The sequence below is a fragment of the Apodemus sylvaticus genome, chromosome 18, assembly GCF_947179515.1.
Source record: "Apodemus sylvaticus chromosome 18, mApoSyl1.1, whole genome shotgun sequence".
NCBI classification, from domain to species: Eukaryota; Metazoa; Chordata; class Mammalia; order Rodentia; family Muridae; genus Apodemus; species Apodemus sylvaticus.
In genome coordinates this window covers 58,416,480-58,443,142 of record NC_067489.1, presented here as the reverse complement: position 1 = coordinate 58,443,142, position 26,663 = coordinate 58,416,480, and the positions used below count along the sequence as shown (strand labels likewise).

The following is a 26,663-nucleotide window of genomic DNA, read 5'->3' as shown; positions in this document are numbered from 1 at the left end:
AAGGAGACTAAACTAAGGTCATCAGGTTTGGTGCCAAGTGCCTTTATCTGCTGGTCCATCTCAATGGCTCTACTTAAATATTGAACAGGATTGGGGTATATGAATAGGTTGGAGGCAGAAGCACCTACTTACTATTCACCAGGCCCTGGGGTTGATCCCTAATACTGAGGAAAATAACATCCTTGAAGAGTTTCCCATTTCCAAACATTTCACCTTAACATTTAAATTTGTGCTACAATATCTTGTTTCTTTTTTTAAGTATATCAAAATATTCCTCAACTCTATACAAAATAGGTTTCTTTCCATTTTATTAAGAACTGTTTCAAATAAGTAATGGTTGATACAATGATATTAAAATTTTGGCATACCAGAATTTTAAACTGCATCTCCATCAGTTAGGAAAACACTGACAGACATTAAACATTAGCTGTTTCAGATATTTGATGGATAGATTATTCCAATGGGAAACAATAGGAATAGGTGATACCTATTCCTAACAGATGCCAAAAAGTCTTTTAGTACTGTCTGCAGGCAAAATCTATACACATGGGTCTTCTAAAAAACAATAGAAACAACATGAATTGTAGAAAAGGGTCAATGTGTTTTCCCAGAAAGGAAAATTCTCTATTTTTTTATCATGAGGAAACATTAGAAAACAAAACAGAGAATTAAGATTTTTTTTAAAGTATGTGTTTTCTTCTTGGTAAATATATTCACACAATACCCAAGGAGTTTATGTAGAAACTACCAACAAGCAAAGAGAAACTTTCTATGTGTGAAAAGCTACTATGTCCATGACTTAGACAAAAAAAGCAGGCTAGAAGAGTAAAGCCCACTTGGACTACAGTGCCAATGCATCAGTAACACGACCTCAAAAGAACTGTGGTTAAGTTCCACAGCCTTTATCTTTTTCTGTGTAAAAACCAGTTTTCCAACAAAGTCGGTTCCTCCGGTTTCACCAGAACAAGAGGCAATTTTAAATGTAGACCTCTAGATCCCAGAAACAAAGAACTACTTCTTTTCCCTTCTGGCTGCTGCCCATCACCTCTACTTACTGCAGCATAAGCAAAGCCCATCACCGGTTAAGCTTAGACTAGGGCTTTTAAGCCTTCACAAACACTTCCGATGTGATTTATGTAGGCAATAAAAATGTCTGCTTCTAGAGAGATCTTACAGGAAAGAATAAAAAATTGGGCAGGGTATATAACACAGTGGCAGATCCTGCTTAGCAAAAATGAGGTCCTGTAATCCAATCCCCAGGATCCCTACCCAAAGTTACAATGAATTATTAAAGTGGTAAAATTTTCAATACTTTACACATGGAAATTGTGTCAAACCACGGAAAGAGAAGCGAAGTCCCTAAACTGACTTTAGGGAAGTCAGTTTAACTATTTTCTCAGTAAAATATACAGGTAAGATCAAAGGCATCTAATCTATTTAAATGACTTATCATCTACTTAGATTAATTTATTATCTATTAAAAGTGCGTTATCTTTTCAGGATACCAAAGAATTGCTTTGAGCCATACACAGGTACTCCCCATTAACAAATTAAAGAGATGAAGGTGCTTGAGGTGCAAACACTTAAGGCGAGTATCCATGCATCTTACAGAAGATCAATACAGGTCTCCTCACTCCCGATGAGTTCACCATTCTGCTTGTCACTGCTCCCCCAAGTGCAACTCACCTCAATGACAAGGGACCTGAGTCAGAATAACAGTGGCGACCATGAGTACCGGTCTAGTTGCGGCAGTGTCTTCCTATAGGACTTAAGGCAGAGGCACCACGGTGCATTTTGGAAATGACATGCTGTGAGAGAAAGCAAGTCTGTCTATCCAGCAGCCGCTCACAGCCCAGACTGTGACTCCTGCACCAGGCACCGGTCTCTGGCTGACGCGTCAGGCTTGCCACTGTCGGGTCAGGTACAGTGCTCCGCGACCCGCCCTGGCTACGCGGACGAAACAAACACAGCGGTTCCTGACCCCTTGGAAACGGCGGCTGTGCAGGGGGGAGTTGCTGGGTACCGCCCCCAACTTCACAGGTCGAGGTGGCTTGGCCAGGCGCGTACCCGCAGCGTGTGGGACTGGGAAGTTACCTGTCGCCCAAGTCCTCCCGCCTCGCCACAGTGACTATGGATTCCGGGGTGCGGGCAACTGCACAGGCTCAAGGTAAGGACACTGCACGTTGCCGCCCTGAAACCATAGAGCTTCTGCTGAGGAGAGAGGAACGGCCCGCGCGTCACTGTCGCTGGCGTGTGACGTCAGCGCGCAGGAGCCGACTGGTGGCTGTGCTGCAGGGGAGGAGCCGGGATGTGCGGTGGGCGGGGCAAGGCGAAGCGAACGGGCAGAACGTGCAGGGCGGGACTAAGGTGTGGTAGGGGCGGGGCTTCTGGAAAGGGCGGGGTTATGGACTAGGAAAGCCAGTGGAACCCCGCCCTAGGCAAGCAGCTGAGGTGGCGGGAAGCCTGGAGGACCAGAGGCCGGCCTAGAAGAGGGAGGAAGCTAGGGAGATGCTGCAGTGAATGGGTGGGTAGGTGCTAGCTAGAAAGGGCGGACTGGGGCTGGAGCACAGCAAGCTGGGGATGGGTAGGGCAGAATTGGGGGATGGGGGGGTGGGGGAAACGAAGAGAATAGGGCGGGGCATCGTGGAGGGGCGGGACCATCAGAGTGTATTTACACCAAAGGAGCTGGGCAGCACAGAGACTGGAGGTGACTGAGCACCGAGATGGAGATGGGATCCTCCTCGCTCCCATCCTTGGGTTAAACACTCCAAGCACTAGAGGGAGAGCGTGCGATACTGAAGGAGGGTGTGAAAGATGGGTGTCAGTAGAAGAAAGTAAAACTGGAAAGAATTAGGCCAAGTGAAGGCGGGAAATTCGCTCGGGAATCTGACTCAGACTGAAGAAAGAATATTGATAACTCTTCCCACATGGTACACAGATAAGGTGCTTTTAATTTGAGCGCTCATTACTTAACTGAGTATGCCATATATTTACAAGTAATTTTTCCTTAAATGCAATGCTTTTTGAAAAGTTATTTTGAGGGACTGGAGAAATGGCACAGCTCTTAAGACAGAGGACCAGGGTTTGGATCCCAGACGCTCACAATCACCTATAAGGATCTTCAGCAAGGACCAGGACCTGAACTTATGCACATATCCACACAGTTACTTTGCACAATTAAACGAAGCAGTTTTATCTTTAATTTTTAAAATACAAAGTTACAATACAGTGTCCTACACCTTTATGTTTGCTGTTTATACTGAAGGGAATGACAGCGAAGAATAGACTAAAAACCATCCGGTGCAGGAATTGAAACAGTTGAGAACAAACCTAATATCCTCCTGAGTAGCTCTACTTAGTAAGCTAGTGGATGACACACCTAGAAGTCCACACTTGATCAGGAAGAGGATACAGCCTTAGTCTCTGTTCCATTCATGTGAATACACTACAGAGGCTGCATAGACCTGGCCTAAGATCTGAGGTCAGATGATTACATTGTACAAATCGACCTCCTTTTTGCTCTTTTCCCATCCTTTCCCCACCCCACACACCCAAGACAACTTTTCTAGGTTCAGGAGCTTGTAATTATTTCTAACTTGGAAGTGGACAGATTAGAGCCTTCTTTGCCAGATGGTGACACTGCAAGTCACCCAAACTAGTACACTAAAGAAAGAAAGAAAGAAAGAAAGAAAGAAAGAAAGAAAGAAAGAAAGAAATGTTGAGATTCAGCTCTTCCATCTCCAGGCAACTACAAAAGACTTATTTCCCATATGTTTTTACTTTTAATCTTTAGCCCCATCCAACTCCAGCTGGAAGGAATTTTTCTATCTAAAGTACAACTCAAGTTCTACCCACATAACACTGTCCAGCAAAGGGGGGGATAACACAGTCAACTGTTAATCTAAACAAATCCTTTTTTTGCTGCTTGTGTAAAGAATGGCTAGTCAGTTATGTCTGAATTCTTTAGGCAGTTGTCAAGCTGTTGCTGGGACTATGAATTGCTAGTCCTTCTAAAAACATGTTGCCCATATGTACACTCTAACTTTAGAATTTCACTTTTTGAAACATCGAGCCAAAAACGAACATATGAAATTTACTCTTAGTGTTTATAACCAGATAACCTGGAAATAATGTAATTGTCTACAAAAAGTTGATTAGATTACAATAGAAACAATAAAATATTCAAAAGCTAAGCAGGATCTATTTTTACTAGCTGTTATTTCAACTGTTATGTTGACGTATTTTGAGGTAAGGGAATAGAAAGGGAAATCACCAGGTTTATATGTCCATGTACTATTTAATGTTTTATTTTTACAACACAAATACTTTTTAGTCTAAAATATTCTAGTGGCTATTCCTTTTAAACAAAAGTAGTTTTGCTCCTTGGAACAATCTAGTACTCTTAAGTGTACAAAAATATTTCTATGTTCATAAAGAATACTCATGTATGTATGCATATTAGTACTAATCTTTTAAAGAGGGTTATGATACATATATTTCTTTATGGCATATGGTACATATATAAATAATTTAGACATCTCTCTAGAAAGCATCAAACTGCTGTCAATTTGAGGATTCTATGATCAGCAGTCTGGAGAGGAGGCTTCACAGATAAAATGCTTGCTATAAGCAACTGTAGTTCAGATCTCTAGAACCCACGTAAAAAGACTGGATAGGCCTGTTGGTTCCCTGTACCCCAGCAGAGACAGGAGATTCATAGGCAAGCTGGCCAGAATTGGTGAAGCCTATAATCACTGAGATACCTTCCCTTGATACAGCAGAGAGCAACTAGGATATTTAATGCCATCTTTGCGCCTCTACATGCACACATAAGTGTACATGCCCTCCACATGTGCCCATAGATTCAAACACACATGCTACACACAAATACAAGTGCAAAAAACTTTTGTGCGATATGTATGTACTAAAATCAACTTGTTTCTCACCATATCATATACTTTAAAAATTTTTTAATTGAAATAAAATTACACACGGCTTCCTCCTTTCCCTGTCAAACCCCTTCCATGTCTCTCAAATTGATAGCTTCTTCAATTATACTTGTTACATGTGTATGTATGCACAAATATATGGTAATAGAACCTATTTGTTCTATTGTATATATATGGCTTCAAGGCTGATCACTCTATATTCAACAGCCAATAAAGGGGCTCATCCCTGGGAGAAGGTACTTCTCCAGCAGTCATTAGTTAGCTGTCATTGTCTAGGGATGAAACACCACTAAAAGTCTCTGCGCCCCTGCAGCATGTTCATTGATATTAACATTGCTGTAGTCTTTATATAGCCATTTCTAGGAGAGACTATTTCATAAATGGTTTCCTGGAATTTTAACTCTTGCAATCGTTCCCTCCCCTTCTATTTTGAATCATGGATGTTGATATATTCATTGGGGGTTGTGCTCCCCACAATCCACTGATTTCTGCATTGTGTCCATTTCTGGTTTTCAGTGATGGTCTCCATTTGCTGTATTAAGAGTCTTTGAGCTGGGAGGTGGTAGCACACGCCAGTAATCCCAGCACTCTGGGAGGCAAAGGCTGGTGGATTTCTGAGTTTGAGGCCGGCCTGGTCACTCAGCCAGAGTGAGTTCCAGGACAGCCAGGGCCATACAGAGAAACCCTGTCTGGAAGAAACCAAATCCAAACAAAACAAAACAAAACAAAACAAACAAAAAGTCTTCTTTGATGAGGGGGCATTAATACACTTTTCTTTCTAAGAGATTCCTAAAAGCAGGCTTACTAAGTCAAATGTATGTATGTATGCATGCATTTCCCACTTGAACACTGCTGTACTTTGGATACATATTGTTGGATAACAAATTATCTTTAAAAATCAGGGGCCTCTCAGTTATGTGAGCTGGTCAAGGTTCGTTCTACCATGTCGTTCTTCTGCTCCACACAGCCTGGATTAAGACCATGTGTTTAGCTTCTCAGTTACTGGTTATGGTCCTCTTGGAGCTCCAAGAAGCTTCACGCAGGTGGGAAGATCCTTGGTGTCCTCCCGTCTCTCTACAGGAAGAGCTAGGATTGCTCTTAGCCTTGTGATTGCCAGACGGTTTTTCCACAGCAGCTGCCTTCAAATAAGGAAGTCAGGAATCACCAATTCTTTTAAAGGCCAGGTCTACGACAAGTCTGGTGTCACTCGGGCCATGTTTTTTGTTTCAAACAAAAAGGCATAGAGATGCAACATTTACTGGGGGAAGGGAATCAATGTCAATCATATTTGGAACTTATGTTCACTATCTTGGGTTACCTTTATACAAAAAGTGCCTAGAAGCGGACTCACACAGTCCCTTGTGTATCTCTCTTAATTTTGCCGAATTTTTGCGATTTTGCCTTGATTACCTTTCACATGTTGTGCTACTAGAAGTCACTTTAGGGGTGGTGTGTTGGTTCCAGGAGTAAAAGTGCTTTCTGCCAATCATGATGGTGACCTGAATTCAATCCCAAGGACCTAGATAGTGGAGGAAGAGAAGTAACTCTCACGGGTTCTCTGGTATCCACAGGTAAGGCCATATAATGTACATGTGTGCCCTCACATGATAAATGAAACATAATAAAATCAGTTTATATAAGCTAGTTATTAAATGAAGAGGCTATCAGTTTGCTGTGATATAAACAAATGTTTTCTTTTTCTTTTTTTAAGATTTATTAATTTATTACATATAAGTACACTGTAGCTGTCTTCAGACACTCCAGAAGAGGGCATCAGATCTCATTACAGATTGTTGTGAGCCACCATGTGGTTGCTGGGATTTGAAGTCAGGACCTCTGGAAGAGCAGTCGGTGCTCTTAACTGCTGAGCCATCTCTCCAGCCCCAAACAAATGTTTTCTATTGGTCTCACTAAGACTTTTTTTTTTTTTTTTGGTGTCTTTGGACCCATGGAAAAATTTAAATTACATACAATCAAACCTGTCAGTGTGTTTCCTCTCTTGCCATACAGATCTTCAATCCCCAATTAAGAAATAACTTAAATTTTCTTTTGCTTTAGTCGCCTTAAATCATCTGAAGTTAGTTTCTGTATTACCATATAAAAACCATCTTTTTATTCTTTTTGGAGGGAAACTAGATATTCCTATGTCACTGACTGGAGATATAATCTTTCATATATCAAATTACCATTTATAGTTGCATTTATTTCTATATTTCTCTTCAGTGTCTTTACTGAGCTCTGTCTTGATCCATCTTCCGTTGGTTATGGAATGACTATCTGACAGTGGGTAACTTTTAAGGAAAAAATTATCTAGTCATAACATAGAAACTGCTTCCTAACATGGAAGAAGAGCAGAAACACAGGTACATAGAGGAGAAAACAATAGAATTGGCCTTGCTTTACAACTTGCTATGAAAATAATCTGTGAGAGTGCAAAATGGCGCATAAGGGTATTATTAAAGGAAATACTACTATTAAAGGAAATACTACTGCCAGCAAGATGGCTGAGTGAGTAAAAGCGCCTGAACAATGAGTGTGAGCCCTAGAACTTCAGCAACTCTTAGTGTGGGATGGGAGGCAGTGACAGCACAACAGCCTGGAAGCCTTCAGGCCAAATATCCTGAGCCCACAATCTTGCAGAAACAATAGAAGAGACACCAACTCTTTTGTTTTTGTTTTGATTTGATTTGATTTTAGTTTTTTTGAGACAGGGTTTCTCTGTGTAGTCCTGGCTGTCCTGAACCTTACTCTGTAGACCAGGCTGGTCTCGAACTCAGAAATCTGCCTGCCTCTGCCTCCCAAGTGCTGGGATTGAAGGCATGCGCCACCACTGCCCGGCTGAGATGCCAATTCAACACTGTTACACAATTCAATATCAGGGTGTTTTGTTTTTCATTTTATTTTTAAAATTTTATTTATTTTTAAATTTTTCTAGACAGGGTTTCCCTGTGTACCTGTGGTTGGCCCAGAATTTACTATATTAACTGTATGTAACCAGGCTGTCCTTAAACTTGTAGCAAGCCTCACATCTCTGCTCCCTGAAGCCAAAAACTTAGTCCTTTCACAGGGCTGGGATCACAAGTACACACCTCTGTGCACTAGTGAAAGACTGAGCGTTTGGCTGCACAAAATAGAGAAAGGAATCATTTCACGACTGTTTTGAAAATGTGGCTGTTTTATTATGCAAGGATTTTGTAGAAAAGAACATGAAACTGGAAAATTATTTGCTATCCCATGGGCCTCATAAGTAACCAGGCATGCAAAGGGGCTCAACAGAAGAGACACCAACTCTTTTGTTTTTGTTTTTTTGTTTGTTTTTGTTTTTTTTGAGACAGGGTTTCTCTGTGTAGTCCTGGCTGTCCTGGACCTCAGGGGTAAAAAAGACAAAGGACAAGAAAGAGTCATATTTTACTACATATTTTACTGCTGGTGTCAGAAGGAAATCATAAAGTAGACTTATGCTAAGATTTTCCTGAGAGACATGGGCGGGTTTTTGTGATTTGCTGTCGTAGTTCATGTTATTTGGCCTTTCGTGGTGCTGGGCATGGAAATCCAGGGTCTTATCTACCCTAGGTAAACAGTCCACCACTAAGCTACATGTAGCTTAGTTTCTTTTCTTTCCTTTCCTTCCTTCCTTCCATTCTTTCTAGTCCAGGCTGCCCTCACACTTAAAGAGACCTGCTGCCTCTGTCTTCCTCCTGAGTGCTGGTGTTAAAGGTGTGTGCACCTGATTTCTTATTTCAAGCAAAGTCCGAAGCAACATAAAACAATCCAGAGGAAACACATATGCTTCCTGGTGCTCTTTTCGGCTTCTTTTTCCAGATTTTAAAAAAGACAACCTGGCACTCTCAAAGCAGGAAAACTCCTAACACGGGGAAAGTCTTAGGCCTTTCACAGGTCATAGGCATTATTTATCTTCTTTTGGCCAAGGTGCCGGGAAGACTAACAGACAGGCTATGGTGCATTTGGTGAAATACACTTGCACTATGAGTTCCTTGTTTCTTTCCTAGAGAGAGACCTAAACCAATTAGTTGGTTTGTAAGGGGAGGGAAAAACCAATATAAATATTAACAGGGTTTGGTTATTATTATTGGGTAAGCTCACTTCTACCAATAGCAAAATCCAACTTAAAAGAGAAAGTGACCTTTTGCAGATAAATTACCTCTGTGTCTCTGAATACCTCTACCATATTAGACTGTATACTAAGACGCTATGCTGTAAAAGGCTGAATATAGTGTTCCAGCGCAGGCAGCATATTTTAGTCTCCCAAAGACAGCCTTGCCTGTCTAATCCATAGAATCAATAAATTAGGTTAGGGAACAACTGTGCCTATCATTGAAGGCTTTGAAGATGTAGTAAATGAGCCAAGAAATTCAAATGTCTTCTAATAAGTACAAAAGCACCAAGGTTGATTTTTCTCCTAGGGCCTCTAGGAGAAAACAACCTAGCCAGCCTTGATTTTAACCAGTGAGACCTGTGTCAGAACACAGGTCTCTGTATTCTACAGGCCTGTATTCACAGGTCTATTGTATCCTACAGAACTCTAATACATCTGCACAGCAACAGGATAGTTGCACAAACTCCCTTTAAAGTTCTAATATTGACAGGATGCTGCTTTTGTTTGTTGTTGTTTTTTTTTTTTTTGATCAGTCTATAAAAATGCCTTATTGAGAATTATCTCTGTGGTAAGAAGATCACTCTTAAAAGGGTTGCTAAGATCCCCAGTCAATGATAAGATCCTGATTCAAAGCTCCTACCACAGGACAAAGGAAGAGATCATGTTGCAAGTGTCCACGTCACAACACTTACACCACACAGTGCCAGGGATGTCCTGACCCTGTCGTTCAATTCACTCACATCTGTTAAAGAAGAGATTTAGTGTCAGAGGATTTTTCTGACAAGAATCTCAGAGGAATCACAAAGAAACTGATTTCTTAGGTGTAATCTATTGTTAGATGACGCTTCCACACAGTACATTATCTAATGTGGTGCTTCTGAGTCTCACATATTTAAGGAGTCCATACAGAAAGGCTTATGCCTAATCTGGAAACAGTTAAAATTATTTCTGTGAGGAGTGTGAAGATTGAGAACTACTAGTGTGGATGGATGTATACCAGAAATCAAGTATTTTACTTCTATCAAGCTGGAGGTAGAACACAGTACTTCTGAATGCCACAAACTGTGCCCATCGCAGGTTTTAAAACATTTTTTCTCACAAATCAGTGTATACGTATTACAAAAAACCCAAATGTACAAGTAGACAGTTTTCTTGTCTACTTAAAAGAGTAATCTTCCACAAAAGAACTAAAACAGTACAGAAGGAATCTGTCATCTTTATAGAAAACAGATCGATTGGTTATGATTACGGCTTAATAAAAATCTAGATGCTCCCCCCCTGCAAAAGAATCGAGCTACATGTCGGCAGAGAGAGCCCAAGTCACACTTAATATATGTAAGACAGTAAATATATGAGGATATTAGTATTCATTAGATGATAAATAAATATACATGAGACACTCAACCAAGACATGTCTTAATTCTGCCACCCAGTGGCGACTGCCCTACTGGGCCCACAGGCCTTGTTCAGTTACAAACACTGCACCTACCTGTTCACCAGGCTCTTGGGCAAGCTCTGGCCAGGCCAGGCATTTATTTAAGCCCCTCCCTGCTGAGTCACAATACAGCTCTTTGAGCAAGGGGAACAGGCTTCCTATATATTGTGACACTCGACAGGAACCCAATGTGTAAGACCACGTGGAACCCTCAGTTTTTTTTTTTTTTTTGAAATGCGTGGTGTCTAAATTTGGATCATCAGGATTTTCTTTGTTATTTTTTGTTAAGCGCATAACCTGCGACGGCGCGTAAGGCTGGGTGACACTGTGGTACACTCTGCACACCATTGCAGGCCCTGCAGCGTAAGACGCGGCTCTGGAATCAGGGGGTGTCGCAGGCTCTCTCCAGCCTGCTTGGGCTTCTCACGGTCCGGGTAGGGCTGAGAGGAAGCTAAGCTTTGCCTTGATGCCAGCGACCGCACGCTTCTGAAAGCGGATTCCCCGCTGGGGGAAAACGTGAGCGACAAGAACGCAAACGCACCTCGGGCGGGCCAGAGCAGCTTCCACAGCTCGCCCAAAGAGTCTCCTCCAGGCCACGCCCACCGTTCCATTCCGACCAATAGGCGTGGATGTACCTCCCAGGGCGGCCGCGGGAGGAAGTGCTGGGCCGGTCGGACGCCGAGCGGCCGTTCACGTCAACGCGGTGACGTCACGTGCGTGCGACGCACCTGTCGGGCTCCGACTCCTGCAGCTTCTCTTCCAGTTCAGCGGGTCAGGGCTGGTCGGGTCGGGATCGCAGACCTGCCCGCTCGCCAGCTCGTTGCGGGTGCGCTCGGGGCGGCCGTCCGTCTGGAGGATGAGGCTGGAGTGGGCGGAGGCGTGAGAACCGCGTTACTCTCCTCCCGAGGAGGAGCGCGGCTGCTGCTGTAGTCCTTTGCGAGCGCAGTGAGCCTGGACACTCACGTCGGGGCAGAGGCTGGTTGACTGGAGGGCCCGCTGGAGCCGGAGGATTGCACTTCACCCAGAGACCAGCCAGCGCCCGTCCCACCTGGCCGCATTTACGTAACCTCTCCGGAAAGCCGGGTAGCAGTGAAGTCCGCCGGGGTGGCCACCCGGCAGCCGTGTCCGGGTGAAGCTCCCGGGGCGGCTGGCGCGCGATCTCAAGCAGATGCGGGGTCCACAGGCGACGCAGCCACCAGCCGCCGAGCTTGCTATGCCTCTGAGCTGCAAGGTGAGTCGCTGGCTGTGGGGTTCACGCCTCGACGGAGGAGAACCGCGGGGCCGGGCTGTGGCGTTCCCTCCGAGGTTCCTACCTGCCTGGTGTCCAGCCCGTTAAAAATCCCATTTCCTCCCGAAGGACCTGTAAGGAGAATTAGAACTAGGTACCAGCACAGAATTAATCTTGGATTTACAGTTTGCTCAAGTTTAAAAACGTTTAATTTTTTAATTTTATTTGATCTTTAGAGTTAATGAACATCACATCATTTTTTGTGTGAATATTTCCGTTTCGGTAGTAAACTTGTTGAACCAGAAGTTACTTTGGAGAACTTTTCGTGCGGTGTGCTTTATTTAAAGTGTGGCATTTTAAAATTAGACCACAAGGAAGTTAATTGCAGATTCATCGGGTGTGTTCTAATGCTAGGCCGAGATTTCGATTTCCTTTGAAAATGTTGACTCTTTATGACACTTGGACCAATGGTGACCAAACCTTTTTAATAGCTCTCTGTGTGTGCGAGTATAGAATTTAAAAATTCAGAACTTTTTTGAGCCCTTTTATTCGGTTCCTGCGCTATCACTGTGGCTTATATATAACCGACACTTTGTAGATGTACTTTTCAACCCTAAAGAATTTAGGTTATTTTCCTTAGGTCAGTTTTACATGCCTTTGTAAATTACTAAAAAAAAATGGTATGTCAGTTTGGGAGTATATACAAGAAGTCCAGTGCTTATGTGAATGTTGAGCAATTTTGAAAGGCGCTGCTTCTGATGTGCTTGTGTGTACACACAAGTATACATATATGTGTATATGTCTATATATATGTATATATGTACACACACACACATATATGGTTTTAAATTCAGGTGTATGGCTTATGGATATTTTCTCAAATTGAATGTTTATATGGTGTTAGCAGAATTTAAAGATACCATTCAGCCTCCACCCCTTCCTCTCCCTTTGCTACTTCAAAGCCTTTCTTTGTTTGAGTGGCAGCTCAAATTATTTTAAGAGGTCAGTATGAATAATTTAGGTCATTACTTGGAAGTAGTGCTGTCTATGTACCTCATGAAAGCTTTAAAGAATTAATCTGGCTTTGAATATATGTAGTTCAGAAGAACAGATTTGTTAAAGTTCTGGGCGTTTTGGTAGAAAACTGGCAAGTGTCCAGGTCATGTTGGTGATAGGCTTTCTGTTCCCTGTTGTGACATGTTGGTAATAATTTTCAGACCTCTCAGGAAGCCAGATTTGATCTCTGCGGTAGGTCATATATCAAAGCAGCATCCTGTGGGGTTTGACCACTGACTGCTTTGTAGAATTTCCACTTGCTTTGTAGTAAAAATTGTCAGCAGACACTTCCAATATATATGATATAATACATGTAAATAGAGTCATAGTATCTCTTTTCTCTCCCCCCCTCCCTTCTCCCCTCCCCTCCCCCCTTCCCCTCCCCTTTCTCCTTCTCCTCTCCCCCTCCCTCTCCCCTCCCCTTTCCCCTTCTCCTCTCCCTTCCTCTCCCCTCTACTCCTCTCCTCTCCCCTCCTCTCCCCTCTCCCCTCTCCCCTCTCCTCCCCTCCTCTCTTCTCCTATCCCTACTCCTCTCTTCTCCCCTCTTATCCCCTCTCCCCTCCTCTCCCCTCCCCTCCTCTCTTCTTTCCCCTTTCCCCTCCCCTACTCTTCCCTCTCCCCTCTCTCCTCTCCCCCCCTTTTTTTGTTTTTTTTGTTTTTTGTTTTTTGTTTTTTGTTTTGTTTTGTTTTCTTTTCTTCGAGACAGGGTTTCTCTGTATAGCTCTGGCTGTCCTGGAACTCATTGTGTAGACCAGGCTGGCCTCGAACTCAGAAATCTGCCTGCCTCTGCCTCCCAAGTGCTGGGATCTTCCCCTCTCTCTTGATAGATCTCATTTTTCACTAATTCCATTAACTGAATACATTGGCTTTGTCTATTTAACAAGTGTGGAAACTTGAGAAAGAATTGAATTATCATTCCTAAGGTCCCCCAGCAGTGAGTGTGAGGCTGAGCTGTGCAATGTCATCCCAGAGCTCTTGCTTTCAGTCCTCAATAGTTTACAGGGTCCTGCAGGCTCTGCTAGGCCCTACATTCTATGGAAAAGTTGGCTTGAGAGCCAAGGTGGTACAGTTCCTGTTCCTTTGTAATTTATAAAAGGAGTGCCCAATTGCACAATCTCCTGTAAGTGTTGTTGTTAGAAAGAACATTAGTACTGTCGCTTTAATACATATCTATGTCTTTATGTGCACATTCACATTTATTTATAAGCATTGTGACTACATACAGTTCCTTTTGGTTCCTAAAGACAAGCATTGCTTGGTCGGTATAAAGTGAAGGAAGACCCCTGCTGCCTAACACCTCACTGGAACTCAGAGATTTGCTGCCCTGGAACCAAGTCAACCCTGTCAGTCCTCCCTGTTCTTACAGGAGTGGTTGCATATGCTGTCTTTTAAAGTCCCAGTCTTCCATGGCAGCTTTTAAATTTGATTATTGTTTTATCTTTTTTATTATCAATGAGCCTTATATTCATGTGTATGGTGGGTTTTTCCCCCCTGCTCTATGCAGTGTTTGATATTCCTTTTTCTGGATGCTTGTTTTTGTTTTAATTTTCAAACTGTAATTGTATATACATATTTGAGGTACAAAGTGATACTTTGATAAAAGTGTATATTATGGAAACATTAAGTGAAACCACATAGATTCTCTTGTCTTTTCTGCATGCGATAGAAACGCTTGTGTTTAAGGTAGCCCACAGCTCCTCGTGCAGCTGGGGTCATTATGCTGTACATTAAGAAGGTCACTTGGTAACTGAATCCTTGTACCTTTGACTAGCCCCCTAACCCCAACCCCATTTCCAGCCGTCCATCCCTGAGAAGCACCATTGCTACTCTACTTTACAATTGGATCTTTAGATCCCACATGAGACCATGGAGTGTTCTGTGCTTTTTTTTTTTTTGTTTGTTTGTTTTTTTGTTTTTTTTTGTTTTTTTTTTGTTTTTACTGTATCTGACGGATACTTAGGTTTCCATATCTTTGCTCTAGTGAGTAATAGTATTAAGCCTAAAAGAACTTGTAAATTTAAGAAATATTCTTCAGGGAACTAATTATTTAGTTTTTTGTTCTTTGAAGAAAAATATATAAGGTACAGTTTTGACATGCTAAATGAACAATAATGATAAAATATGAAGTATTGTTACTTTTGGGAGAAACCAGTTAGATTATTGTCATTATCTTGGAACTTGAAAAAGTCTGTCTTAATAGCCCGGTGGCTCTGAGGGGCAACACCCTGCCCCATTGCTCTCTCTCTTTTGTCCCCATCCTTTAGAACAAATCCTACTGTATCTGTGTGCTTTGTAAACCCTTAACTTCATAAAAAAATTATCTTATGTATATAGATGGTTTGCATGTATGTCTGCACACCAGAAGAGGGTGTCAAGACAATTAATTGTGAGCCGCCGTGTGAGTGCTGGGAATTGAACTCAGGACTTTTGGAAGAGCAGCCAGTATTTATTCTTAACTGGTGAGCCATCTCTCCAGCCCCTTGTGGTGTTTTTTTACTGTGATGATTTACATTGCTCTTGGAAGTTTGTGGACTTTGATAATGTACCGGAACATGACTTATGCAAGGATAAAATGTTTGACTTTATTTTTTTATCAGAATGAGAGAATACTTAGGATTTTACTTATTTCTGATAGAAATCAATTATTATAATGTATCCTTTAAAATGTTCAGAATGTCTGTGCCTGCTGAAAGCCACTGTTTGAAAGACGATAAATAGTTCTATTTTATTTTACTTTCTTAGAGAAAGTATGTAGCACTAGCTGGCCTGGAACTTACTGTATAGAGCAGGCTTGTCTCAAATTCACAGAGATTTGTCTGCTTCTGCTTCCTGAATGCTGGCATTAAACACAGGCAAATTTCTGAGTTTGAGACCAACCTGCTCTACAGAGCAAGTACCAGGACAGCCAGGACTATGCAGAGAAACAGTGTCTGAGTGAGCACATTTTGCCTATTAAGCTGATTTTGCAGTGTGTGCTGCTGGGTAACATAATTGATGTCTTCTCTACCCATGCAGTGTCCAGTGCTGGGTAAGACCATTGATGTCTTCTCCACCTTAGTAACTTGTTTAGTACCTTCCAGCACTTTAAAAGCTAGTCATCAGGGAGGAAGTGTTCTGGTCAGGTTGAGATTAATTTCTCTGTGTTCTGCAGCCAAAGTGTATGCTATCTTCAGCAATACAATCTTGTAATTACGGAAGGAAACCAGGGGCAGTGGCAGTAGCCTGTGTTCTGGAAACCTCTGGGGCTTCCCTGTCCAAAAAGTCATAGAAAAGTGTTCCATGATTTCCTAGTAAAAACTGTAAAAACAGTATTGACATGGAAATGTGTCTGAGGGCTAGAAGCCTTCTCCCTTCTCTGCCTTCATTGGTCTGGACACTTGTGCTCCTCCTCCTCCTTGCTGACGTGGAGGGGGGTTTCTTTTCTTTTCTTTTCTTTTCTTTTCTTTTCTTTTCTTTTCTTTTCTTTCTTCCTTCCTTCCTTTTTTTTCTTTTTTTTCTTCTTTCCTTCCTTCCTTCCTTCCTTCCTTCCTTTCTTTTTTCTTTTCTTTTCTTTTTTTTTTTTTTTTTTGAGACAGGTGTCTCTGTGTAGCCCTGGCTGTCCTGGAACTCACTCTGGAGACCAGGCTGTCCTCAAACTCAGAAATCCGCCTGCTTCTGCCTCCCACGTGCTGGGATTAAGGGTGTGTGCCACCACTGCCCGGCAGGGTTTTCATTTCTTTCACCAGGTTGTGACCTACTTTTTCTCTGTTTAACTAGTCATACATACAATTGACTGACATACCTTGGAGCTTAGCCATTAGCTTCAATTCTGCCTAGACACTTTTATAGGACAAACAAAACTTTATTGAGATCTATAAAGTCCTCTAAGTTACCATCTTACAGGGTCTTTGGGAAATAGGTCTAGCAAAGTATTTATGTGTTTTAACAACAAAAGTGATATCCATAGAGGAAAAATTGATGAATTGAACTTTATCAAAATTAAAATATTTTTATTATGTAATAGACCGTTCTGAGTTATAGAATGAGACCATTTTAACACCAACAAACAACAGTCCTCAAAGTGAATACATATGTCACATACTTTGCTGACCATTGACTATGTAATGAAAAACAAAACTTGAACAGTACTAGGACACAGCATACATTCTAGATCAGAAGATTAGCAAATTAATAAAATCACATACAGCTGTGGTCAGTGCTATATGGAGGGAGCTTTAAGAACTATTAGGAAAATTTGATATAGGCAAAATTTGACTCAAGTTCTATGGTAGCCTATATTTTTTTCTTTTAAGACAAACTACCTGCGTGACATTTATTTAAACTTTTTGTGTCTCAAATTTCTATCTTCATTACAGTGATTAGCTCTCAAATCATATTGTTGGCTCATTTAATACATGTGCTTTTGTAAAGTGTACTGTAGTGCTAGAGAGATGTATTTATTAACTAAAGGAGTGCTTTTCATTTGTCAGTTGTTGATGTTTTGAGATGGTATAAGTTCCTGATTGGCTTTGAACTCCACATAATTCTGTTTAAGGTTTTTGAATAGCTGAGGCTACAAGAATGTGCCATATGCCTAGCTAATAGTTTATGTGAGATCTGAAGAATGAGTAGCAAAGTTAGGTGAAGAAGAGAGGGAATGTTCCAGATAGAAGGTATACTGAAGGCCTTGGGCCAGGAGGCAGGAAGGCTCACAAATGGATGAAGAGTTGGAAAAATCAGCAGTCTAGAGTCTCAAAGAAATACACATTACAAAATGAAACTGGGAACTAGACAGGGACTGCCAGCCAAAGAAGTTTGTCTACTAAGAACTGTGGAAAAAAAGTGAAATATTTTAATATACACAATAGGGAGAGATTACTAATCAGACTTTTTAAGGACTGACTTCAGTACAAAGATGAAATTAGGGGCAGACAAAGTGCTTATGCCCAGATCATTAGAAATTTCTAATAGTACATTAGGCTTTATCTCTGTGAGTCTAATCTTCATAACTTCAGGAAATATGCTTGCAAGCTACCATATACTCTACGAACTTTCTTTAAGTCATGTATTAACACTCTTAGAATATTATTATAGGTTATTTTGGTAGAAGAAATAATAAAACAAAGTTGCAGATTTCAAGGCTAGCTTACTACTGTTGCTGAGTGTGTGCTTGTGTTGAAAACTAAATGCATTTCTCTTTGATCTCAGCCGAATGAGAAGCTGGGTATTTATGGCCTATATTCTGTTCCGGTCATTGTGCTAAAAAAGAGACTAGTGCTTTCAAACCGCTCTCAGACTGTCACCTTACATGATGTAATCTTTAAGGGAATTATAAATTAGTTTTAAAAAGATAGCTATTTTTTAAATAAAACAACTGTAGTTTCTGAATGCTTTTGTTGTTAAGCACTGCTATGGTTTGTGTGCAGAAAGAAAAGTACCAAGTAGGTGAGATTGTGTCAAAGCCATCTTGTGTCTTGGTTGGAGTCTGAGACCTTTTTTCCCCAAGGTCTGTGTGTACTTTCTGTGACTTTCTAACCAGCCTTGCTTTGCAAGCCTTACTGGTTTGACTACAACTGTACTTGGTCCAGTCCCTCACCGGTACTTTAAAGGCCTATTGCCAATGTCAGCATATTTATATTAACTTCTCATTTCGATGGTAAGCATGGGAGTAGATATATTAAATAAAAAAAGGAGTACTGTTTTTGGTATACAAAGAGTCAAAACAATGAGAACATAATTTGGTTTTTACCTGCTTTGGAAAAATAAAAAAAAATTAACGATTTTTAATTTCCCTGGTTAATGTTTGACCCTGGGCTCCAAATACTTTAATATTTTAAGTTAATTGTAATTTTTTAAAAGTTATATAATACTAATTTTAAAAATTAGGTAGTGCTTGCCTGAGGTGAAATCCACAGAGGACTTGGTATTTCAGCCATTTGTTGCCATCCCTGTGAGCCTCTTTCTTTCAAAGCCCTTGTCCAGTCTGCATATGCAAGTGTCTATATGAAGTGGCTGTATACTGCAGTTCTTCCCTGTCCTCTGCAGTAAGCTGCACCCTATACAGGCGTCTCTGCACTTGATCCACTTTAACTTCGCAGATCTTGGAGATTGTTTTACAGCGCTGCTTTAATCAGTTTTTTTTTTTTCCTTTTTTACACCTGCATAGTGAGAAGAAAGAATTAAACCATCCCTTAACTGTTAGCATCATAGAGGTAGCTGTTGTTACAGTGGATGGACTTAGGATTTTTTTAATACAAAGATAATAGCTTTCATTTTGTGATGTTAGAATACATGATTTTTGTTATATGTTGGGAAAATGTTGAAGCCATTTTCCCCTTTTTTCCAGATAACCAGACAGCTCAATGGAGTCTGAGCAGCTGTTCCATAGAGGCTACTATAGAAACAGCTACAACAGCATAGCAAGTGCGAGTAGCGATGAGGAGCTCCTAGATGGAGCAGGTGCTATTATGGACTTTCAGACTTCTGAAGATGACAATTTGTTAGACGGTGACACGGCAGCTGGTAAGTTCAGCATGACAACTGAGAATTGTAGCCACAAGTATACCAATCAATATAGTTTCTTTTTTTCTTTTTCTTTTTCTTTTTTTTTTTTTTTTTGAGTCTGACATTTGGGGTAACTTTTTAAAGCCAAGGTAAATTTACGAGACTTAAACTTAACCATTTAAAAGTTTACATCTCAGTGGCCTTAGCATCTTTACAGTATTATACTAAAGTATTTCTACTACCTCCTAAGTCTCTAACACTGTAATAAATTTTTGAAATTTTTAACTATAAACTTTTTAAACTTTTAAGTATAATTCAGAGAGCTATGTGATCATTACATCATACTTGTGAGAATAAATGAATGTCTGCAAAATAAACAAGTTATATAATCCTTTAGTTAAGAAACATTACCTAGGATCCTCTCTTTTTACCCTAAAATAGAATTGTTACTTGATTTCCATTTAGATTGGTTTAGCAGGTATTTATAATTTATTTAAGTCGGGTCACAATATATGAAATTTTGTCTCAGATGTTGTATCGTTGCATATGGCCGTAGTTATTTCTGTCACCATGTAGTTTCCATTGTGTAAACATACTGCCACTTAGCTCTATGCATTTTCTTGTAGACTTTAGATATTATTAGTATTACTGTGAAAATATGTAAGTGCATTTGTTTTAGTGAAGGTACTGTAACTCATTGTGAGTTATACTTAGTGTGGAATGCTTAGATCTAGAGTTCACTTTTCAGCATCATCAAGAACTGTCAGAGATGCTCCAACATTTTTGGAGTTAGGCTTATGTCTGTCTGCAGTGGGTGAAAGTTTAATTGTTGTACTTCTTTACCAAAACTTAGTATTCATAGTTTGAAACATTTTAACTGCTCCATGTATACAGAAGTCTTTCATTTTGAGTTTATATTTGATGCTTAGTTGAGATGCATTTATATATGTTGACTTGGCTTTTTAGGTTGCTTCCAGAAGTGTCAGATCAATCTTTCCACTTATAGAAGTACATGATATATTCTGATTTGTCAGATACACTCATTGCAAGTGTTTCTCTTCGTACGCTGAAGTATGATGCTTCGTTTCCTTAAGACCTTTCAGTGAAGTCACTGATCTAATGAAATCTTGTTAGTAACCCCCCCCCCCCACCTCTTTTCGAGACAGGGTTTCTCTGTGCATCCCTGGCTGTCCTGGAACTCACTCTGTGGACCAGGCTGGCCTCGAACTCAGAAATCCACCTGCCTCTGCCTCCCAAGTGCTGGGATTAAAGGCGTGCACCACTACCACCTGGCTAGTAATTTTCTTTATTATTCTTATTTTCTGTGCTCTCATTTATGATTCTTCTGAACTGGGTGTGATGGTATGTCATCCCAGATGTTGAGACAAGGATAGGGGAGTTTACATAGCCAAACGATGTTATTTAAAAATAAAGATGTCAAATACTTCAGGGGATCAAAGATAGTATTCTGTTTTCTTCTCGTGTCATTCACATTTAGATCTGGAATCTGCTTGCATGTAACTGTGTGTAATGTCAATAAGAATTCAAATTTGATTTTTCCCATGTGAGTAACTGGTGGGTCCAGTACCAAGCATCCCAGTGGGACTGCCTGCAGTGTCCCCTCTGTGGGCAAGGAGCTGTGTCTCTGTGTGTCTCTCAGGCTCTGTACTCCCTTCCAGTTCTGAAGTCCCTGCCCCTTCCCTGCCAAACCTCAGCACACGTATACATTTTGTAGTTAGATTTCTTTAAGCATGATATGCTTAGGTGTTCTTTTTCCGTGTGTCAATAATACCCTGACTGAGGCATTAGAGAGACTTACTTAGTCGTAAATGTGACTTGATTTTTCATCCGCAGAAGTTTTCACTAGTATCTCCCTGCTGTGCTTTGTTTTCTTTTTTAAACATTTTATTTCTTTATTTATTAAAATTTATTTACATTTCAAGTGTTATCCCCCTTTCCTGGTTTCCCCCTCCTCCTGCATCTATGAGGGTGTTCCTCCACCCACCCACTCAGGCCTCCCTGTGTTTTGTTTTCTAATGCTATGATAAAAACACCTTGGTGAGGAAAAAGGTTTGTTACAACTTCAAGGCTACAGTCCATCATGTAGAGAAACCAGGGCAGGAGCTGAAGCAGAAACAAGCAGAGATCACTGAGGGAGGGGTGCTGCATCTTGACTTAACTCTCCCAAGACTCTTTCAGCCACCTTTCTTATATCACCGACAGTGGGGACAGTGGGTTGGGCCCCATGTCAATTATTAATCAAGGAAATGTCCCCCAGACGTGCTCACAGGCCAGTCAGATGGAGGCAGTTCCTCCCCTGAGGGTCCGCCTTCCCGGTGTACCAGGGAGATAGATAAGGAAGGAGAGCCAGCACAGATGCTTCTGCAGTCTCCTCTCCCCAGTCTGTTATGATTCCCATTGCATGTGTAGAGTTTCTCACTGGGATGCTTGTGCATTTCTGTATTTAACATCTTTTTATTTATTTATTTTTCCTTTTCATGTAAATGTTCTGTCCCTGTAGGGTAGAGGGAATATAACTCAGGTCATCAGGCTTGGTGACCAGTGTGTTACCCACTGAACCATCTCACCAGTCCAGTGAATTTTATTCTGATACACCTTTGAATTGCCAAGATTGTTGTACAAGGGGAAGTAATGCATAAAGGACCACAATAGGAGTAAGAATCTCTGAAACAGGGAGTGTCATTTTGGAAGACACTGAGTCTTCTCTGTAGTTGATGTAATCTTCAACAGTAGCAGAAAGGGGGTGTTTGGAAGAAGTTTTATCTACCATCATGAATTCAGACAAACATGAGGAAAGATCTCATTTTGTGTGTCTAAAGAATGAGGACAGTGAATGGTAGAACAAGCACTTGAGAATAAATATTTTTTCATGACCATTTGTTTAGTTTCCCTAGACAAAGCCTTTCCAAAACACATAAGCAACATAAGTAAAAAAACTAGTTGATGGAAAGTCCCAGTAATGTTTTAGCATGTGTGTTGGTGTCATCAGGAGCCTTCAAGTTGGAAACTTGGATTTACATCCTGGCTCATCTTACTCTGTAACTTTTGACAAGTCAGCCTCTGCATGCCTCATGTTTTCCTGTTAAAAATAACAACCTCTGGAAGAGTGCTCTGAGAATTAAGTGCATTAGAGATCTTCACACAGTGTCGTAAGTAAATTGGGCCATTAAAAGAATAGCTGACTAGATAGAGAACCAGTTAAAAGTCTCTCTCTCTCTCTCTCTCTCTCTCTCTCTCTCTCTGGGTGTGGGTGTAGGTGTGGGTGCTTTCTGCTTGAATATGCTAAACTGTTTCTTCCTAATAAGAGCATTGAATTCCTTTCTTGAGAACATGTAAATAAAATATCAGTTACATTTCCTGTCTTTCTAGTGAAAAGGATCTAGTTCTAGATCTGGAATAGATAGGCTTTAAGTCATAAGAGAAAACCCACCTCAGGACTTCATCCATGACAGAGCTGGTTTTGTATAGTTTATAAATCTTTTAAGAAATGTATTTTCTAATCTCAAAAATGAAATCTGCTCAAAGTAAATACCACAGTAATCTAGAACACATAGTTATCAAAAATACAAGTTAAGAATGATGACTATTGCCAGGTGTGGTGGCGCACACCTGTAATCCCAGCACTTTGGAGGTAGAGGCAGGCGGATTTCTGAGTTCGAGGCCAGCCTGGTCTACAGAGTAAGTTCCAGGACAGCCAGGGTTACACAGAGAAACCCTGTCTCGAAAAAACCAAAAAAAAAAAAAAAAAAAAAAAAAAAAAACCCCAACCCCCCCCCCCAAAAAAAAAAAGATGACTATTGTTATCATCTGACTTATTATCTGTAACAGATGTGAATGAAAGGTCAAAACATTAGGCTGTATCGATAATAAGTGCAGCTTTTTGTGTGAATCATTTTAACCAATAAAACTCTTTGGAAAGTGGAAACATTTTCATTGCAAGTAACAGGGAGAAGGGGCAAGTTTTTGTGGCCAGAGTTGGATTCACTAAAGAAAACCGTATGGTTCTAGCACAGGGCTACTCCTAGGACCTTAGATCATTCTTAGCTGGTGCGGTCTTCAGAAGTCAGTTACTGAGAATGATGGAGTGAACTATGAGCAACCATCATAATTCATGCAAGGAGATTAGTCTCTAGCTGATTTGTGTTGCTGATGTAATTATGATGTTTAAAATAGAGCGTGTGTATATATTTTGTCTAAGCTAAAATGTTTACCTGGCAGGATCTCTGAGGTTTTTAGATTGTGTAAGAATGAATGTTAGAGTTTGAAGGCTTACTCCTAATTGTCTTAATTTCCTCTGTATAAGTGTAAGATTCTTTAATTGTAGAAATATTTTAGACGTATGCTATCTGGGATTAGAATACAGATATTGTCATTTCCCTAATATAGGTTGAATAGTCTTTACTTGAAATGCCTAAGACTACATTTCAGAGTATTTTTAATAGCTGGGGTGGGGGTCAGTATTTGCATGTATATAATGAAATTTTTTGGGCACAGACTTATTTAAAAACAACTTGTTTTTATGCTTACCCTGAAGATAATTTATACAGTATTTACAGTGTGCCTGTGCCTTGACTGTGACTGCCTATGGTTAGCTTCTGTTTCCCATTGGTTCAGAAAGGATTAATAATTATAATATGTAACTGTTTAGATTATTTAACATTTATATCAATGAAGACCCCGGGAGGTAAAAACCTGCTATCTGAATTGTATACAAAATATCTATTTAGAGGTCTGGATCCTACAACTAAACTCTTTAGGAATCTCTTTCTACCTGTGTCATTCTCCAGAGCTAGTCTACCTTTCTCTTGAGCTCCTCCAAACCCAAGAGGGCTCCTTAGCTCTCTTTCCTTGAGTACAGTTTTACAGTCCTGCTGCCTGCTTCTCTTAACACAAAGCTCTGAGCTCCTTCCTTAAAGAGGGAAGTGGGGGAAGAGGGGAGGGAGATATCCAAGGTCCAGTTGGCAGGCTGAAACTTGTCTCTGTCCTGGGGGGTGGGCTCCAAGCCAACAAGCCAAGTCCTAGGCGCAGAGTCAGTTCACCTTTGTGGTGGGGCTCAAGGCTATTCAGCTGGCTTAGCCTCAGGTCACAGAGCAGAGACCACCTGACCTTAAATAAAATAGGCAGGAACTTAGCATTCTATACCATTCTTATCTATGTGGCTTTTAGAGCCACAACTTTTAGAGCCTAAACTGCCTCTCTTAAGGACACTCCTAACTGCGGACCAACTTGTTATTTGTTTAAGTTTTTATATTTTGCTGGCAATTAGAGTTTCTGCGTAAAATCGTTAAATATCCTATAACATGGAAAGCTCTATCTGTGTATCAATATTTGAGCTTTATAACTCAAAAATATATTTTAAAATATTACTTGAAACTGTCCAGCATGTATATAATTAATTTGAGTCATTTTCCTTCCACACCCTTCTTTTTCCTAATGAATCCCTTCTCTCTCAGTCTTCCTCCCACTTTCACTTCTGGTTTCTGAGACTACAGATTCAGTTAGGCTTCCTTACATAACAAGAGTGGGAGGAGATTACCGGGTCACAGGCCACTTGTCAGTGGCTGCACCCGGGAGAAAATCACCCCTTCACTGTCGTTAATTCCTCAGGGGGGAGTGGCGCCTTGTAGGCCCCTCTTTCTTCCATGACGTTTTCTCTAACATTACTTTTAGGCTTTGTGTATGAGCTATGTATAAAACATAAATGAGTCTTGTGTTGAAATATCTTGTGTCAGATCTCACCCCAAGATATCTCCCTAACTCCTTAAACAACAAAAAAGCCCAAATTTTAAATATTCTGGTCCCTAATGTTTTGGGTAAGAGTACTCCACCTGCATAGGCATTGAAACTTATAATGGTCTGACAGGATTCACAAATTCATTCTAGATTTTTTGAATAGATAAGACAGTATAGATAAATGTTTTAGGAATTAATCAGTGATTATTTCCTACTGAGTTGTTATTTTTGAGTCTGTAATTTTAGGCTTAGAATTATTTATATGTAGGTAGCTTACATTAAGCTCAATACAATGTAAGACTACATAGAAGTTGCTAGAAGTTCTGTTGTGTGTAACTTTTGTTACCTAGTCTTGTGTTCCCAGGAGCTATCTTGGATCCTTGGATAGATAAACATACTTGCCCTCCAGTTATTTGAAAATTACCTTTGCTGGAATGATTGGCCCTGCTACCCCAGGCCAACTCAGAGAAGTGGCCAAAGGGTGCTTAACCTTAGTTCTTCCATCTCTGGTGGCTCTGTCTCCCTCCAAGGATCATTCTGTTAATGAAAATTGCTTTTGCACAAAGTCTAAATTCCTTATTAAGAGGTATTTTGTGGGGCAGGAGAGGTAGCTCACTGGGTGAGAGCATCTGCTCCACTCAAGGATCCAGGTTCCACTCTCAACAGTGTTTGGGTCATGGGTGTCCCTAACTCCAATTCCAGGAGGTCTGCTGTCCTCTTCTGGCCTATGTGGGCATTGCATACACGTGACACATACGTGCTACTAAACACTTACAAACATGATAAAAGGAAATCTTGGGGCTGGAGAGATGGCTCAGCTCGTAAGAGCACTGACTGCTCTTCCGAAGGTCTTGAGTTCAAATCCCAGCAACCGCATGGTGGCTCACGACCATCTGTAATGAGATCTGACACCCTCTTCTGGTGTGTCTGAAGACAGCTACAGTGTGCTTACATATAACAATAAATCAATCTTTAAAAAAAACAGGAAATCTTTTAAAAAGGGAATAATTTCGTGTCAGACACAATACATGCAGTATTTAGAAAAGGTCAAATGTATATGTTTATGCCTTATGCATGACATAGCTACGGTAATTTATACTGTGATTAGATTTTGTTGTTGTTTGAAACAGGGTTTCTCTTTGTAGCCCTGACTATCCTACAACTCACTCTGTTGACCCTGCTGGACTCAAACTCAGAGATTTACTTGTGCTGCCATTAAAGGTGTGTGCCACCATCCCCATATATGACCATATATGTCTTAAAAAGTGAAATAAATAATTCATCGAGTGATTCACAAAGTACTTATCATTGAAGTATATCTCTTCTTAGTATGTCTTTTAGGTAGGAGCCTTTGTACTTCCCCAGACCCCTTTCTTAGTAAGAAGTAATCACTGATTAATTCCTATTAAAGAGGTATTTTGTGCAGCAGGAGAGGTGCCTGAGTCCAGACCTGCTGCGTACCAGGCAAACTCTTCCACTGTGGTACAGCCCTGCAGTCCTTGTGTTTCTGAGACAGAATGCCACAGCGGAGCCCCTGCCTTTGAATGCCTTGCGATGAGCTCTGATAACCCTGTCTCACCACACCTCATTAGTAGCGTCTTGTAAAACATTCTAAGTTACAAATAGCATTACGATTTAAAG

At 40.8% G+C, this 26,663-nt stretch overlaps 2 protein-coding genes across 16 annotated transcripts in view; one reads left to right on the top strand and one right to left on the bottom strand.

The window, feature by feature from the left end:
- Positions 1 to 26,663, bottom strand: part of Nek1 (NIMA related kinase 1) — a 328,855-nt gene that overhangs the window by 114,415 nt on the left and 187,777 nt on the right. For 5 of the 7 annotated variants that reach the window (XM_052162463.1, XM_052162456.1, XM_052162459.1 and 2 more), the window contains exon 1: positions 1,687 to 2,242. The exons of 1 other annotated variant lie outside the window; for it this stretch is intronic. The gene's annotated coding sequence lies outside the window, so the exon portion shown is untranslated. Of the gene's footprint in view, positions 1 to 1,686; positions 2,243 to 26,663 lie in introns of those variants that run through there. One more of the 7 variants, XM_052162457.1, reaches the window with a different exon arrangement.
- The window catches only part of Clcn3 (chloride voltage-gated channel 3), a 70,810-nt gene continuing 55,360 nt past the window's right edge, over positions 11,214 to 26,663 (top strand). For 8 of the 9 annotated variants that reach the window (XR_007974151.1, XR_007974150.1, XR_007974148.1 and 5 more), the window contains exons 1-2: positions 11,214 to 11,732; positions 19,111 to 19,286. Coding sequence is in view for 3 of the 9 variants with exons in the window: in XM_052162467.1 (XP_052018427.1) it covers positions 19,127 to 19,286 (160 nt within the window). In the remaining 6 variants the exon portion in view is untranslated. The remainder of the gene's footprint in view (positions 11,733 to 19,110; positions 19,287 to 26,663) is intronic. The other variant, XM_052162468.1, reaches the window with a different exon arrangement.